This window comes from Astatotilapia calliptera, chromosome 12, assembly GCF_964374335.1.
Source record: "Astatotilapia calliptera chromosome 12, fAstCal68.1, whole genome shotgun sequence".
NCBI lineage: Eukaryota > Metazoa > Chordata > Actinopteri > Cichliformes > Cichlidae > Astatotilapia > Astatotilapia calliptera.
Window position 1 is genome coordinate 10,198,928 of NC_137433.1, and position 15,778 is coordinate 10,214,705.

Consider the following 15,778-nt stretch of genomic DNA (forward strand, 5'->3'; position numbering starts at 1 on the left):
ACATGAAAGGGAGCAGTTTCAAATGTTCATCGCAGTCCACCTTGGACTGACTGTCACTCCCAGGGTGAAGGTTGGCACATAATTGCGATCTCATTTATAGACACAGACAGACGATTTTTAATGACTCGTCGCAATTAATTACCATATTATCACAACCCCATCTTCTTACTTTATTGCCATCATGATGTACCAAAGTCACTTTGAAGACACCAACTGACCGTGAGCGGCTGCAGACCTAATCCTGTCTTTCAAAGGCAATGAGATTTCAAGTTCATTGCAAATAACTGAAATAACTTTGGTCATGCTCTGGTCTCCAGCTACTGTTTTCCCCAGTGTGATTGTAACTAATCTAAATGACCTCGATTTGCGCAGCATTGTAAAATCGTAATCACCAAAGATCCATTTTGACAAAGCTAGTAGACCCCAGGATAGTCAAAATAAAACTTGTGAAACTTGTCGTTTTAAACAAACTGTTTTATTGTAATACAGTTTACAGAGAAACACCTGCTGTTCACCCAGTTTTAAACAAACAAAACAATCAAAACAACCTTAATTTACACAGGCATTCTTTAGAAGGTCAGTGGTTTAGTATCCTGCAATAGCAGGAAAGGGTGGGGGGCGGGGTTTGGGGGAGGTGAAAGGGGTAAAAACAGTAACTAGTTCTCTAGTTTTGGCCTGTCCAAACACTATTTTCATTAACACAATCATAGAGACCTTACTATGACAACTGGAATTCAATTGAAAATTGGCCTTTTTTAAAGTTTCGAGCATCACATAAACATTCTCATGTTCCACATATATGTACCGTATTCACATTTTTCAAAAACAAAGAACAAACAAAATGTTATCACCAAAGTCATTTTATACTGAATAACAGGTCCCGCCTCAGATTCATCAGAGAAACAAAACACGTTTTCTTTTCTTCTCTGTTCTTTTTTTGCTAACACAATACTGTGGCCACAGCATGATGCCTTCAAAGACTCAACGGAAACACCGCCGTCCACAACGACATGGGATGTAGAGAGTAAAATGTGTTTCCGTAGGTTTTTCTTTTCCTTTTTTACATTTTTTTATTGGGGGGATGGGAGTGAAGGGAGGCTGGGGATTATAAAGTGACACTGAGATGTGTTTAGTTGCACATGGACAAACAAATGACAAGTTAGATGGAGATATGTGACATCTGAAGAATCCGTTTTCAGACGTTCATATCAGATGGAGACATGTACAGAGCTGTACAAGGAGTAGACTTTCTCTGATAATCCTGCTGCATTAACACTTTTCGCAAAGAGGCCCTGATCCTAAACAAGATTGCATCGTACTAAACAGTCAGAATTTTTTGTCAAATGCCAGACATGGCATGGATATGAATAAGGAAATTGTATTAATGACTATTCACAACATAATGTCCAAGCTGCGCTCACGCTTTCCCACAAATGCTGCAACACAAGAGATCGGGGTCAGAATTGAGTGAGAGGGAGAGACTCTCTTTGGTGAACCTCGTGGGGTTTGATGCAAGTCCAGTTTGTAACGTCAGTTTCTGCACTGGCAGCATTTTTGCGTAGCCGTATCAGAGGGGGGAAAGGCTGGGATGGGTCATATGGCAGATTTAGGCAGATTTGTGAGGGAACAGAAAACATCGAGGAGCATTTGTTTCATGTGAGAACAGCAGGGCTCTTGGCAGTGGCTTTGGTTGCTGCAGGGTGGGAGGGTTTGGGAGTCCAGGTGGTTCATGCGGAGTCCAGAGTAGTAGTTGTTGTTTTGTTGTTGGTGGTGGTGAAGGTGGTATTGGTGGCGGCGGAGCTTTTCATATCATTTATGATCGTTTCCTCCTTCCCTCCAGGTTTCTGAAGTTGGATGGCCGGATCTTCATCTCAGCAAACTCAATTGAGTGCTCATGGCCTTTCCAGTGGAACCAGTTCACGCCCTGGAGAGGCGGCAGGCAAGATGTGCAAGTCAAAAACAGAGTGAAACAGAAGGGCAGTTTCTACCAGACTCATATTATGCACACTACCAATGAAAAGTTAGTCATTGACAACTGTTCCTTCTAAATTTAGATTTAGAAGTACATTTATTTTTATCAAAATAACACGAAAATAATCAAGATAATGAAAAACGATTAGTGGAGTCATTAATCATAAATCAGATTCATGATTTCTAATGTCTACTGTAAAATGCCTGGAGCACATATTCAGGCAGTTATTTTTGACCCAGTCAGAACCTTTGGTGACCCATTAAATGTGCAACAACTGTACTGTAGGTTGTGCTGCAATGAACTATTCATTACCTTGCTGTGACTGTTGTCTCCATATCGTCCCATCAGATTAACCCGGTGGCAGTTTTTATACCAGAAGGCTCCCTTATAGGACAGAGCGCAGTTGGTGACGGCAATGTCGTTGTCATGGTCATAGGTGGAGAACGGCCGGCCGTGGTGGTAGGTCATGGAGTCGCCTACAGAGGCCAAACAAGAGAGTCATTACATTTTTGCTGTGATTAAGTTTCCTGATTCAGAGAGACACAGCATTGTCTACACTCACTACAGATGAACACAGCCAGAGTTGTTTCTCCTAAGTCGCCACCATAACTAGGATTATGCATTTGAATTAAGAAGGGTAAGAAAACTGCAATCTGCAATCTACTGACATCCAGTGGTGAGATTTTACACATTGTACCGACGAGTCCCGACCTGACTCGTGTATCGCAAAACAGAGTGACACAAAAGCACACCAAGGCAGCATATAAACAAGGCAAATGAAGCCCATCTACCACACACAGGCTCCTGCATTGCCGCTGCAAGGCCAGTACTGGTGTCAAAGACAAAGTATCAAGAGACATTTAAATCACTGTGCATAAACTGTAGAGCACAGATACTAGCTTTACCTGCTGTACCGCTGTATCCTCCTACGTGGACTTTGTAGCGGGTCCGGGGTTCACCGACTGAGAACTTGTCATACTGAGCATAGGCTGTATCTCCCTTATCTCTCAGGTCTACTCGCAGTTCGTACTGACCGCTGGCTGTGATCTTATGCAGGTTGGACAGACCTGAGTGAAAAAGGAGACAGCTGAACAATGGCTTACAAAAGATCCTATTATCAAACTAAAAGTATCATTCTACACATTACAAATATTTAGCATTTAAATGACTACTATCTATGGAGCTCTTAGATGAAATTTATGCCTATGTCCATCCCTTATGCAGTAGCCTACTCTGTAATCCAAGCTCATTTTATGTTAAGGGCTGGACAACTCAAACTCCCCTTTCTGTAACTGTAAAGATGTTTAACTACACATAAATGTTTATTATAAAGTAAAAAAACAGCAACTTTTCTGTCATGTAACTTGTTCATTTATTATCGAATTACTTTGGTTTACTATGTGGCAGAGATCTTTACCAGAAGAAAAAAGATGTAAAACCTATGAACGTACAATCAAAAATTACATAATTTCTGCCAGAGCGGGCCAGATTAGAGTCTTTGCCAGGCCAGTTCTGATCATTGGGCCTTATGTTTGACAACTAACTAACCAAGTAGTGTTTTGGCCCACCACATACAAGTATGCCATCAACAAGGTTGGCGACATGCAGAAATTTCATTGTAGGCTCTACATAGTTTTAACAAAAATTAGTTTTAAAACTATGTAGTTAAAAACTATAACTTGTTAATTAACGTTTGCTCATTTCCTATTTTACTTTGAATGCTAGTTTTCCCTTTTTTACTTTCTGCCCTTTCCAGCCTTTGTGATTGCCTCCTCCTCCCTGATTATTTTTACTTTCCTTTAATTGCTTCCTCATGTGTTCCATCCTCACCTGTTTCCTTTTTGCCAGCTTTCCTTCTGTGTATTTAGAACCGTTTCTCTACCTTTGTCAGATCTTGCTGTTGGGACCTGAGTTACTTTCTTAGTGTGGTCCTATTACTCTGTGCTGTGGAAATTTCTGGAAATGGAAGACTTTCTGGAAGTTTAACTTTTTGGATTTTTGTATGTTTGAACTGCATTTTTGTAAATTATGTTTAACTTATGTGTGTAGCTATTTTGGACCCTGATATATGACCACATCCTGTGTATTATGGAAAACTCTGTGGTTCTTTGTTAAAAAATTACCCAGCCAAAATTCATCATTCATGTCTCCAAAGCCGCCTGTGTAATTCTTCCAGTTGCGGAAGAACTCTAGTTTGCCACTTTGACGTCGGAGGAAAACCTGCAAAGAGAGAGAAAAACAAAGAATAGATTTAATAAAAATCTTGTTAAGGAAAGCAAATGGACAGTATAAAACTTGAAAGCAGTTCTCGAGCTGGATAAAGAGAGTGCAGTGTTGGACCTGCTTTCTATTTGAAGGCAACCAGATGACCATAGCTGTGGTTGCAAAAAGATGTCTTAATATATGAAAGTCTAGAGGTAAACGGTTTTCCCTCATGACTGCTATAACACGTCACATTGAACTAAAAAAAGTCTGTTTTGTAAGGTGAGCTGCCATTTGTTTTTGTACCCATTTTCTCCTGGTTTTATTAGTCCATTGAGATAAGCACTTTTTGTATTTCAAATTCAAATCAAATTCAAATTTTATTTGTCACGTACACAGTCATACACAGTACGATATGTAATGAAATGCTTGGACAACTGCTCGTGACCTAAAGAAAACAAAAAAGGAAAAGGCTATGAATAAGATAGGAAATAAATATGAAAAATTAAAAAGGGTAAATTTAACTAAGAAGGAATAAAATATAAATTAAGGTTAAAAATGAAATAACTGTACAACACAAATTAGAATGAAGGGTAAATTTAACTGGGAAGGAATAAGATAAAATATATAAATTAAAGTTGAAAATAAAATAACTGTACAACAAAATACACAATATAGAACTATATAAGAATGTATGAAGAAATCTAAATCTAAATAAATATATACACAATAACAGCAGCTGTACAAGTATTAACCGGAAATGAAGAATATAGTGACCAGTGTTGTGCAAAAAAACAATGTGTGCAAAAACAATGTCCAGAAAGTCCAGTGTGTGTGTAAGAACCATATGTGTGGGTCAGTACTGTGTGGTGGTGTGATTGAGAGACCGTATCGCCTGCGGGAAGAAGCTCCTCCTCAGTCTCTCTGTGTTGGTCTTCAGGGAGCGGAATCGCTTTCCTGACCTCAGCAGAGAGAACAGTCTGTCGTTGGGATGGCTGAGGTCCTTCACGATCTTCCTGGCCTTGGTCCGGCACCGCCTGCTGTAGATTGAGTGCAGGTCAGGGAGCTCGGAGCGGATGGTGCGCTCAGCTGACCGCACAACCCTCTGTAGAGCTCGTCTGTCCTGCATGGTGCTGTTCCCGAACCAGGTTAAGATGTTTCCCGCCAGGATGCTCTCTATGGTGCACGAGTAAAAGTTCCTGAGCACCTTGGAGGGCAGTTGGAAGTCTCTCAAGCGTCTGAGGTGGTAGAGACGCTGTCGGGCCTTTTTCACCACGGTGTTGATGTGACAGGACCATGACAGGTCTTGCGTGATGTGAACTCCGAGGTATTTGAAGCTGTCCACTCTCTCCACTGGGCACTCGTTGATGACGGGGGTCTGGTAGTTCCTCTCCTGCTTAGTGCTGAAGTCCACTATCAGCTCCTTTGTCTTACTGACGTTTAGAAGGAGGTTGTTCCTCTGGCACCAGTTCTCCAGATTCCTAATCTCCTTCAGGTAGGCCGTCTCGTTGTTATCAGAGATCAGGCCCACCACGACGGTGTCGTCAGCAAACTTGATGATGGTGGTGGAGCTGGTAGTGGCCACACAGTCATATGTGTACAAAGAGTACAGCAGGGGGCTCAGAACACACCCCTGGGGGGCTCCAGTGGTGAGAGTGGTGGAGGCTGAGACATGTCCGCCCATCCTTACTGCCTGTGGTCTGCCAGTTAGGAAGTTGGAGATCCACTGACACATAGATGAGCTGAGTCCCAGATGCTCCAGCTTGGTGGTGAGTGTGGAGGGAATTATGGTGTTAAATGCAGAGCTGTAGTCTATGAAGAGCATTTTAACATAATTCCCCCTTCTAGTGTCCAAGTGAGTGAGTGATGTGTGGAGGAGATGAGAGATGGCATTGTCTGTGGAACGATTTGGACGGTAAGCGAACTGTAGTGGGTCCAGTGTGTCTGGTAGTGAAGAAATGATGAAGTCTCTGACCAGGCGTTCAAAGCACTTCATCACTACTGAGGTGAGGGCTACAGGGCGATAGTCATTGAGAGAAGCAGGGTGGGGTTTCTTCGGGACAGGAACAATGATGGACTCTTTGAAGCATGTGGGGATCACCGACTGAGATAAAGAGATGTTGAATATCTCAGTGAACACAGGAGCTAGCTGGTATGCGCAGTCTCTTAGGATACGACCTGGGATGCCGTCTGGTCCTGCTGCTTTCCTGGTGTTCACTCTTTTGAAGGCTCTCCTTACTTCGTGCTCGGAGATGACGAGCACGTTTCCAGTGCTGGCAGTATCTTCCTGTCTGCAGCCGTTAGCGCCGCCAACACTAGCATTGTTGGAGACCTTAGCTGCAGCCTCGAAGCGAGCATAGAAAGTGTTCAGCTCGTCTGCCAGAGTCACGGCCGCGTTCGTCATACCGGTTGTTGGTGCTTTATAGTCCGTTATTGTCCTTAGTCCCCGCCACAGGCTCCTAGAGTCACTCTGTTGGAGTTGTGACTCTAGTTTCCTCCCGTAGCGCTGCTTCGCCTCTTTCACCGCCCTCCGCACGTTATATGACGCGGCTTTGTACGGGTCCATGTCCCCCGTTGTGAGTCCCGTGTTGTAGGCAGCGGTGCGGGATCTCAGAGCGTTGCGGATGGTTTTATCCACCCACGGCTTCTGGTTGGGAAACGTTGTGATAGTCTTTGTCTCCACGGTATCATCCGCTAGTTTCCCGATGAATCCCACAACCGCTTCCGTAAACACGTTGACGTCATCGTCGGAGCTGTTTCTGAACATGCCCCAGTCTGCGTCATCGAGTGCGTCCTGTAACGCGGCCACCGATTGATCCGTCCAGCGCGCGACCTTCCTCTGAACCGGAACTTCCTGTTTCAGCCTTTGTTTATATTTTGGCATGAGGAAGATGGCGGCGTGATCAGATTTGCCAAACGGAGGGCGGGATTGTGCCTTGTAGCCGTCCTTGACCGTAGTGTAGCAGTGGTCCAGTGTCCTTTCACCCCTGGTGGGGCAGGTGATGTGTTGATAAAAGTTCGGCGCTGCGCGTTTGAGGTTGGCGCTATTAAAGTCCCCCGTTGTGTCAGGTGCTGTGTGAGTGCCTCATGCAGCTCGCATAAGGCGGTGACCGTGTCCGCTTGTGGTGGAATATAAACGGCACTTACAATGACCGATGTAAATTCCCAAGGTAGATAAAAAGGTAGATAATTTTGGTGTGCTTCTCTTGGGCAGGTCATCTGAGCTTGTTTTGTGGATAGTTCTGTTTGTTTATGTGCTTGGTCTTAGCTCACCTTCATGATATTTTTATACTCAGACATAACAGTTTTTTGTCAGCCAAAGAAAGAGGTCTGCACTTAGTTGTTTTCTGTGGTCTTTCGGGTCTTTTAGTGCTGCTGAGCTGGCCGGTGCAGTACTTCTTTTAAAAATGTAACACATTTTTGATTTGGCCATTCCTACATTCTGCTGTCTCTCAGATAGGTTTATTTTGTTTTTTCAGCATAGCGCTGGCCTTGTTCACTTGCACTGACACTTGTCAGTCTTTGAGCATTCCAGTGAACAGCTACCAAATGCAAGTTCAGCACTTGGAATAAACTCCGGGTCTATTATCTGCTAATCTGTCATGGAATATTGAGGGAGCAGGTCTCAGTTGGCCATGAAACTGTTTTTCCAACCTCTATGGAGGTTTTCTCCTGTTAAAACCAAGTTTTTCCTTCCCACTTTTGCCAAATGCTTGCTCATAGGGAGTCATCTGACTGTTGGGATTTTCTCTGTAACATTGTAGGGACTTTACCTTATAATATAAAACACATCAAGATGACTGTTGTTGTGATTTGGCACAATACCAATAAAATGGAATTGATTTGAACTGAAAATTTCTGAATACAAAGTATGGAATGATGATTAATGATGATCAAATATGTGCCAGATCTTGAAAACGAAAGAGTGGTTGCACATTATCAACAAGTATGTCAGCCCGTGACTTACGATCCATCCGCCTCCATCAGTGCTCATGTCACAGTAGACTTGCAGGGGTTGGTTCTCATCTCCACCCAGGTAGATGGTGTGCATGCCTGATGAGGTGTCTCCATTCAGTAGGGCCTGGGAGCAATCCCTGGGGTGTCGGTACAACACGCCAGCTACACAGACACACACACAAAATAATGATTAAGGGGAAAAGATGCTATATAAATAAATAGGATTTTTCCATTCCAGAATTTCCTGTTTGCAAAGCCAGGATGCTGCAGAGAGGTTCTTTATACTCTTGTGTTTTCTTGAATTTAACATTTTCAGCCAGCAGCCTCAGTTCAGCAAGTAGTCTTGCTTCACAGTTCATCTAGTTTCAACCTCATTTAAAAACTACACTGTAAAAAAAAAGTAATATAAAAGTATTTTACTGTGTATTTTACAGTTTTGTACTGTTTTTCTGGAATATCATTAAATTTACATAAATAGACTGTGATTTTTAATTTAAAATGTAAATTAACATAAAATCTGTCAGTCTGCCCCAGGGCAGCTGTGGCTACAACTGTAGCTTGCCTCCACCAGTGCGTGAATGTGAGAGTGACTGAATAGTGGAATTGTAAAGCGCTTTGAGGGTCTCAAAAAGCGCTATATAAATGCAATCCATTATTATTATTATTTCTGTACATCCATCCATCCATCCATTCGCTTCCGCTTATCCTTTTCAGGGTCGCGGGGGGCGCTGGAGCCTATCCCAGCTGTCATAGGGCGAGAGGCGGGGTACACCCTGGACAGGTCGCCAGTCTGTCGCAGGGCTAACACACAGGGACAGACAACCATTCACACTCACATTCACTCGCACATTCACACCTAGTGACAATTTAGATTAATCAATTAACCTATCCCCACAAGCTGCATGTCTTTGGACGGTGGGAGGAAGCCGGAGTACCCGGAGAGAACCCACGCAAACACGGGGAGAACATGCAAACTCCACACAGAAAGACCCCGGCCTGATGGAGGAATTGAACTCAGGACCTTCTTGCTGTGCGGCAACAGTGCTAACCACCGTGCCACCGTGCTGCCCTTATTTCTGTACATATAAGTATTATTATTCATATTACCGCATTCATTGATCTTGTTTATAGGTAATTTCATTGTTTAATCACTTTAAAATGTTCCTAATTTAATGTTTAAAAACACTTGAAAAAGGCAAAATCCCATGTAAAATTAGGGTAACAAACTGTATTGTCATTAATGAAAATAACCGTATTTTTATGAGAAAGTTATTTTCTGTTATTTTCTGGTATTATTTTGGCGCCCCAGCTGCCAGAATATTACTGGGGTTTTTTTGGAATTTTTTTTTACAGTGTAACACTAACCATCTTATTTTTTTATTGTTTCCTGAATAATGTGTGGAAATCATACAAATTGTGAAAACATTCACATTTAATCAACCATCAGATTACAGAACTGAAAAATTGCGTTTGGGTTTTCACACTGAGCCAGTCGATGTCATTACAAACACTGCTGCTGTAACTTCAGACAGGTTAGCATTGCTCAATGGCTTATATTTAAACCATGTGACCACACGGTTTAAATAATCTGTCAGTAGGAAATCCGTAAAACTGATGAAGATGATGACCTCTGGCTGTGTGAAATGAAGAGTTCAGAAACAGATTGTAATTCCTTTAAGTCATCCTTTGGACCATGTTTGACCCTTTCCTGGAATTTATTTTTAAACACAGGCCATATAATTGACAGCCCTGATTTAGCAGCTTAATTCAGTATCTCTAAAACTGAATGTAAAAAGGCTATATATTCTATTTGTCCTTGCATTACTGATAACACTATAAATAGACATCACAGTGACTTGAAACCTTTCTAGTGTGTGCAGGAGTCTACTCACTGGTGGTGAAGATAGTAGTGATCACTCTGCTTCTCTTTGGTCCAGCGAGGGCCTGCAGGCTGACTGTATATTCGGTGGATGCTTTGAGCTGAGCCATGTTGTATGACACCGCAGTCGGACTCAGCACCACCTCCTGAAGGATGAAACAAACATTCCTGAACATGTTCCACATACTCAACCTACAGTTGGATCGGCATTGGCCTTCGGAGAGCAGTATAAGTTGTGTACTGACCCGGATGGTGCGGTCTGCAGATTCAAAGCTGAGCATGTAGCCGGTGATGTCAGCACGAGGAGGCTTCCACGTCAGCATGGCGTTCTCTGTCTGGATGTTACTGGCTGCCAAGTCCTGGGGGGCATCCACATCTGAAGGAATCCAAACTTTGTTTACATTTGTTTACAGATTTCTACATAACTTCACAACAGTCATGAAGCCTTATTTGTAGTGCCTGCAAGCTAGAGCACAGCAGCACTAGTCGGTTCTTATGATGTTGCTCTCTCAGATTTTGACATACATACAGTTACAGTTATAATGAAGAAATCTGACAGACTGCTTGATTTCTACTAGCTTTTCCCATTTGTATTAGTTTAACTAATCATTTAAAACACCAGGGAAACAACACCTGTGATAAACTCTGTTGTAGTGGCTGCACTCTTGGCCAAGTCCCGCACAGCATAGACCTTCACAGTGTAGTGTGTGGCTGGTGCCAGAGAGTTCATCTCAAACTCCACCACGTTTCCTGACACACGTTCCATGACTGGAGCCACTGAGAAACACAAAGTACAGAAACCAAATCAAACTTGAAGGACAAACACCAGCAGAGGAAGTATTCAGCCTTTATCTGTCAACTTGAACATTAACATCATGATGAATAAATACTCCACTGAATTCACTTTAGTTCACTTAAAGTTGTTATGTACACTCTTTAAATGTACTTTAATGATATCTGTCTGAACCAAGACACAAGAACCAAACCTTCACAGTAAATCTCAAAATATTCATGCTTATAATTATGAGCGTTACAGAAATAGAATACTTGCATACAACATCTTTAAACTGGTTTCTTTTTATAAAGTCATTACTACTAGAAATAATAATAAGGCAGCAAACTTTCTTATGACTTATGTGTCACATGTTACTTTTTTAATATGCCAACTCAGTATTGGTACATTGATCATGTTGCTTTAGTATGAAAATTTGAACTGTCTTTTGTTTGAACATTTCTTTTGTTCTTGTCTGTGCTAAGTTGTACACACATAAGTACTTACCTAAATCTGCACTATAGGTGATGACATAGCCGTCCACTGTAGCGATGGCGGGCTGCCAGAGCAGCAGAGCCTCACTGTCCGTGATGTTGACTGCGTTCAGACCACGTGGTTTATCCAGAGCTGTAACACACAGTCACACACATACCATCTAAATTAAGAGTGTGAGCTGACTAAATTGGCAAACAAAACCAGTTAGAGAAAACTACACTAACATATATTATTAGTTATTTATTCACCTTTCAGTCACTTTAATTTTAAAACTGTGTAATTTTAAAACTGTATATACTGTATATTCTGTGTATTTATTATTTCACTCTTATTGCCTGTTCTTATTGTCCTTATCTTCAACGTTATGCTGCTCTGTTGTTTGAAAAAATATATATATTTTGGATGAGTCTGACCAACTGAACAGATTAATTATAGGAAACTCGTACTCGCTCTTAGCAAAATGAGAGTAAAACTCCAGGAGACAGCTTTTGTCACTGCATGTGTTGAGATGTTTCTGGATGTGTGCTCCTATTTAATAGCTTTTAATAGCACTATAGGTAATGACATACATGTATCTGATCACATAATGTGCTCTTAATAGCTTGCCAGTTGTTGTGGTACTACACTAGCATTAGTGGTATTACACAAAGGTACAGTTACACCTAAGTTATTTTTTACTTGCTATCGCTTCAACACAATACATGGTTTAGACATAGGATCATCACAATTGTTTCTTCACATTCCATTTAATGCTTTGGATAATTTCAGAAGGCTTGAACCTTTTACACACAAGAATCTACATATAGTTTCTTTAAAGCAAACAGTGGCTTAATTAGCGTAGCTTTGGCTTAGGCTAAAATTAACCTTAACTAGCCAGAGTTTTTAACTGTCTCTCTTTGTCTTAACACTGCAAATTTGTAAGGTACAAAGCCACACTACAACATCATATCATAGTTATAATATAGTGTCTAATACTGTTGTGGCCAACAAATCTGTTCTTCGCATTACGAATGTGTGTGTGTGTGTATTTTACCTGTGGTGACGCTGTCAGATCCAGGTTCACTCTCCCTCTGCCCCTTGATAGCAATCACAGTGACCTTGTAAGTGACTCCGGGTGTCAGGTTAGGCAGCACAATCTGAGATGAAGAACCATCCACTGACAGTGTCTTGGCGTTACCTGGGGATTTTGATAACTTACATCATTTTCAATGAATGAACAAACACTTAGCTGAAGTAGTGAAGTACTTGTTTTTCATCGGAGAAGAATCTTCATTCATCCCTTCTTGTTCTTAGTCATGCGGATTTCCCCACTGATGAATGATTTAACCACTTCTGTCATACCCATAATCCATACACATGCAGTTGGCCATCAGTTAACGTGTTACTTTTCCAAGTCATTTAGCAGCTCTGTCTCTATATTGCATTTCACCATCACTTCAAGTCTAACAAGTAAACATTTGCCAGATAACACTCTTATTAGTTTGCAGATAATTTTCTTTCTTTTCATTGCTGGACTTTCCACCTGTCTGGGCTGTACACTTCCTCTTCCACAGCATGTCTGTTATCCTGTCTCCCTTCTCTCTCCAACCAGTCGCAGCAGATGGCCTCGCCCCTCCCTGAGCCTGGTTCTGCTGGAGGTTTCTTCCTTTTAAAAGGGAGTTTTTCCTTCCCACTGTCGCCAAAGTGCTTGCTCATGGGGGGTGGGGGGGTGGGGGGTGGGGGGGGTCATGTGATTATTGGGTTTTTCTCTGTATGTAATATTGTAGGGTCTATCTTACAATATAAAGTGCCTTGTGATTTGGTGCTGTATAAATAAAACTGAATTGAACTGACATTAAGTTAAGCAGATAAAATACTAGTAGGTGGATGGATTTTATATTTGATTTTATTTTTATTAAACCTTGCCTATATGTCTATATGTCTTTGTATTTTCCTACTATTTATTCTACCTTGTTAAAGTTAGTGATGAACAAAAGCCCTTTTTTACAGATACAGTTTTTTGTGGGAATTTTTCTAGGTGCTGAAAATATTTGAGTCTTGATCACTTATTCAGTTTTGAATTGTACATGCATCGTGATGTAACTAATTTGTTAATAATTTATTCTTTGTCACAAAATATACAGGACTCTATTGTGATAGGATGGTCAATTTTCTTGATTTTCAGTAGACACACTTATCAGTAGCCAACAGAGGGCAGCATCTGTCTATGTCGGGACAAAAGAGTTACAACATAAACTGATGAATGGACGAGCAATTTAAAAGCAGTGAGAATGTCCATGCTGGTTATAGTCATCCAAATCTAGGCTTGTTTCATACTGCTGTGCCAGATATTAAAATCTGTTTTTCCTAATGCAATCATGGATGCAGTTGATGGTTAGAGATCTCCTGTGTGCGACTTTTGGAGGATCTTAAGAACAGCATGTCTAAATGTTCCCTGTCCCACCGCACTCATAAAAATACTGACCTCCATAGACAGGTACGTAAGTGACCCGGTAGCTGTCCACTCGAGCTCTTGGGGTCACCCAGTGAACAGTTGCAGACGTGTCAGTGACATCGGAGAAGCGAATGCCCTTGGGTGAACCCAGGTCTGGCAAAGGGAAGACAGAAACAGCAGATGGGGACAAAGACAAAAACAGAAGCATCAGTCAGTATGTGTACTGCCTTTTTTAGAATTCTAAGAAAGCACTGTATAGAAGCAAATATCAATCAGTGAACAGTTTTGACATGTTCTAGTGAGGATTTCCTCCAACAGAGTGAAGAAACAGACACGAAAAAACACACAGACACTGTAGCAGGGCAGATCCACCACTGAAAGGCACTCATTTTAGAGCAGAGCGAAAGCAGGAAAGCATAAAAGAGAGTGAAGTCCAGAGACAAAGGGGGCCTGCGGAGGCCCGGGCTCACACAGACAGAACTGTTCCCAGTTAAAAGTGAGCTGCGGTATCTTGCGTGACAGACCTGAAGAGATTAACTTGCTCGCATTTCATGGTAACACAAAAGTGAAGCATGCGCCACGCAACCCAAGACTAAATCCTTTACCTCAGGGGGGATGATGGAGGACACAGGCAGCAGTTTTATATGACATGGACAACCACCACCTTCTTTACATAGAGACAACGGCACATGAGGTCAAGATATCAAAGACAACCTTTGGCAGGGGCATTCAGACAAGAATTAATAAAAGACCACATCAACACAACGAAAAAAGAGTAAAGCGCTAAGTACGTGTCCTGAGTGCGGCTCGACTGAAAATATGCAGTTTGAATGGCCTTTCTCTGATACTTCAGATTGATGTACTTATGTGCACACATGCACACTTCTTTATACCGGATCATTTACTAACAGGCCTTAATACCACTTTGGGAATAGTGAAATCTCCTTTACCCTCTTAACATTCAGAGTAGGGTTAGGATTAGGTTCAAATCTACACCTCTACACGAATGTCTCATCTATATGGCATATACAAGTGATTTTGGATTTTTGACTTGCTTTTTAAGCTTGTGACTCAAATGTGAAGCAAATCTAACCCTATCCTTAGTGGTTAACTGGTGTACTGGTGGATGCCATGAGGTTAAAACTACAATAATACTATAATTTAATGCATCCTAAGTGTTACTGCTTCATCTCAACCATACCAAGTACTTTTAATATTGGGCTGATCTCAGTAAAACCCACGTGAAAGTCAGATTCTTATCCAGCATCAGCCTTGAAAACAGCACTGCCTAATCTACCTGGTTGTTCATCTGCATCTCAGGAGTACTGTCAGACATAAAAGAACCCAAATGTCTGTTGGAAAAATACTGTAATGCTTTGGTACCAGGTTAGTAGACAAAAAGATGTACTTTATAAAGGACGAAAGTTAGAGCACAGCTACTACTCATGCTGTTACCACCAAAGACAGGATATGACACCATTCCACATTGACTACGCGGACAAGACGTATCCAGAGTTCCAGTTCACAGCTTGGGCCTCTCGTTCCATCTTTTCACTGTGTACCTGTTTTTAACACCTCCAAGAGAGACTTGGAGCGTCTTCCCAAAATGAGGCCAAAGATTTCAGCTTTGTACTCGGTATCCTCATTGAGATCTGTCATCACCGCACTTCTCTCCTCACCACCTAGCACCAGCTCTCTTGGTTGGTCTAAGCCTTTGGCCTGGCTGACCATTATGACAAAGGTGTCAAAGGAGTCCTCTTCGGCCATCCAGGACAGCTGAAAGCTGTCTGTGGTGACGTCGGAGACTAGGAGAGACTGCACCTCCGGTTCGTACTCTGAGTGACAGGGGTGATAGTCAGTTTGGCTCTCTGTGGAGTACTTTAAGATTTGAAGAAGATGGCAAACAAAAAAGGCGTATAACATGTTGACTTTGCAGAGTGGAAAGAGAAGAGTTTTAGTACAACAACATGAAAGAAACAAAATTCAAAGTGGAGTCTTTAGGGCTTATGTGACTGATCTGTTACATTTAATGGCAGTATTAATAAAATCAAGAAAAAACTGAGTCAA

At 41.8% G+C, this 15,778-nt stretch overlaps 1 protein-coding gene across 3 annotated transcripts in view; it reads right to left on the reverse strand.

Moving 5' to 3' along the window:
* Positions 1-456: 456 nt before the first annotated feature.
* The window catches only part of tncb (tenascin Cb), a 61,703-nt gene continuing 46,381 nt past the window's right edge, over positions 457-15,778 (reverse strand). For 2 of the 3 annotated variants that reach the window (XM_026187449.2, XM_080309228.1), the window contains 11 exons: positions 13,742-13,864; positions 12,311-12,454; positions 11,290-11,409; positions 10,644-10,787; positions 10,256-10,386; positions 10,024-10,156; positions 8,142-8,293; positions 4,096-4,192; positions 2,878-3,039; positions 2,285-2,448; positions 457-1,924 (listed from right to left, as the gene is read on the reverse strand). In XM_026187449.2, coding sequence (XP_026043234.2) covers positions 1,814-1,924; positions 2,285-2,448; positions 2,878-3,039; positions 4,096-4,192; positions 8,142-8,293; positions 10,024-10,156; positions 10,256-10,386; positions 10,644-10,787; positions 11,290-11,409; positions 12,311-12,454; positions 13,742-13,864 — 1,481 coding nt within the window. In that variant the 3' untranslated portion in view covers positions 457-1,813. Of the gene's footprint in view, positions 1,925-2,284; positions 2,449-2,877; positions 3,040-4,095; positions 4,193-8,141; positions 8,294-10,023; positions 10,157-10,255; positions 10,387-10,643; positions 10,788-11,289; positions 11,410-12,310; positions 12,455-13,741; positions 13,865-15,273; positions 15,547-15,778 lie in introns of all 3 variants that reach the window. The other variant, XM_026187450.2, reaches the window with a different exon arrangement.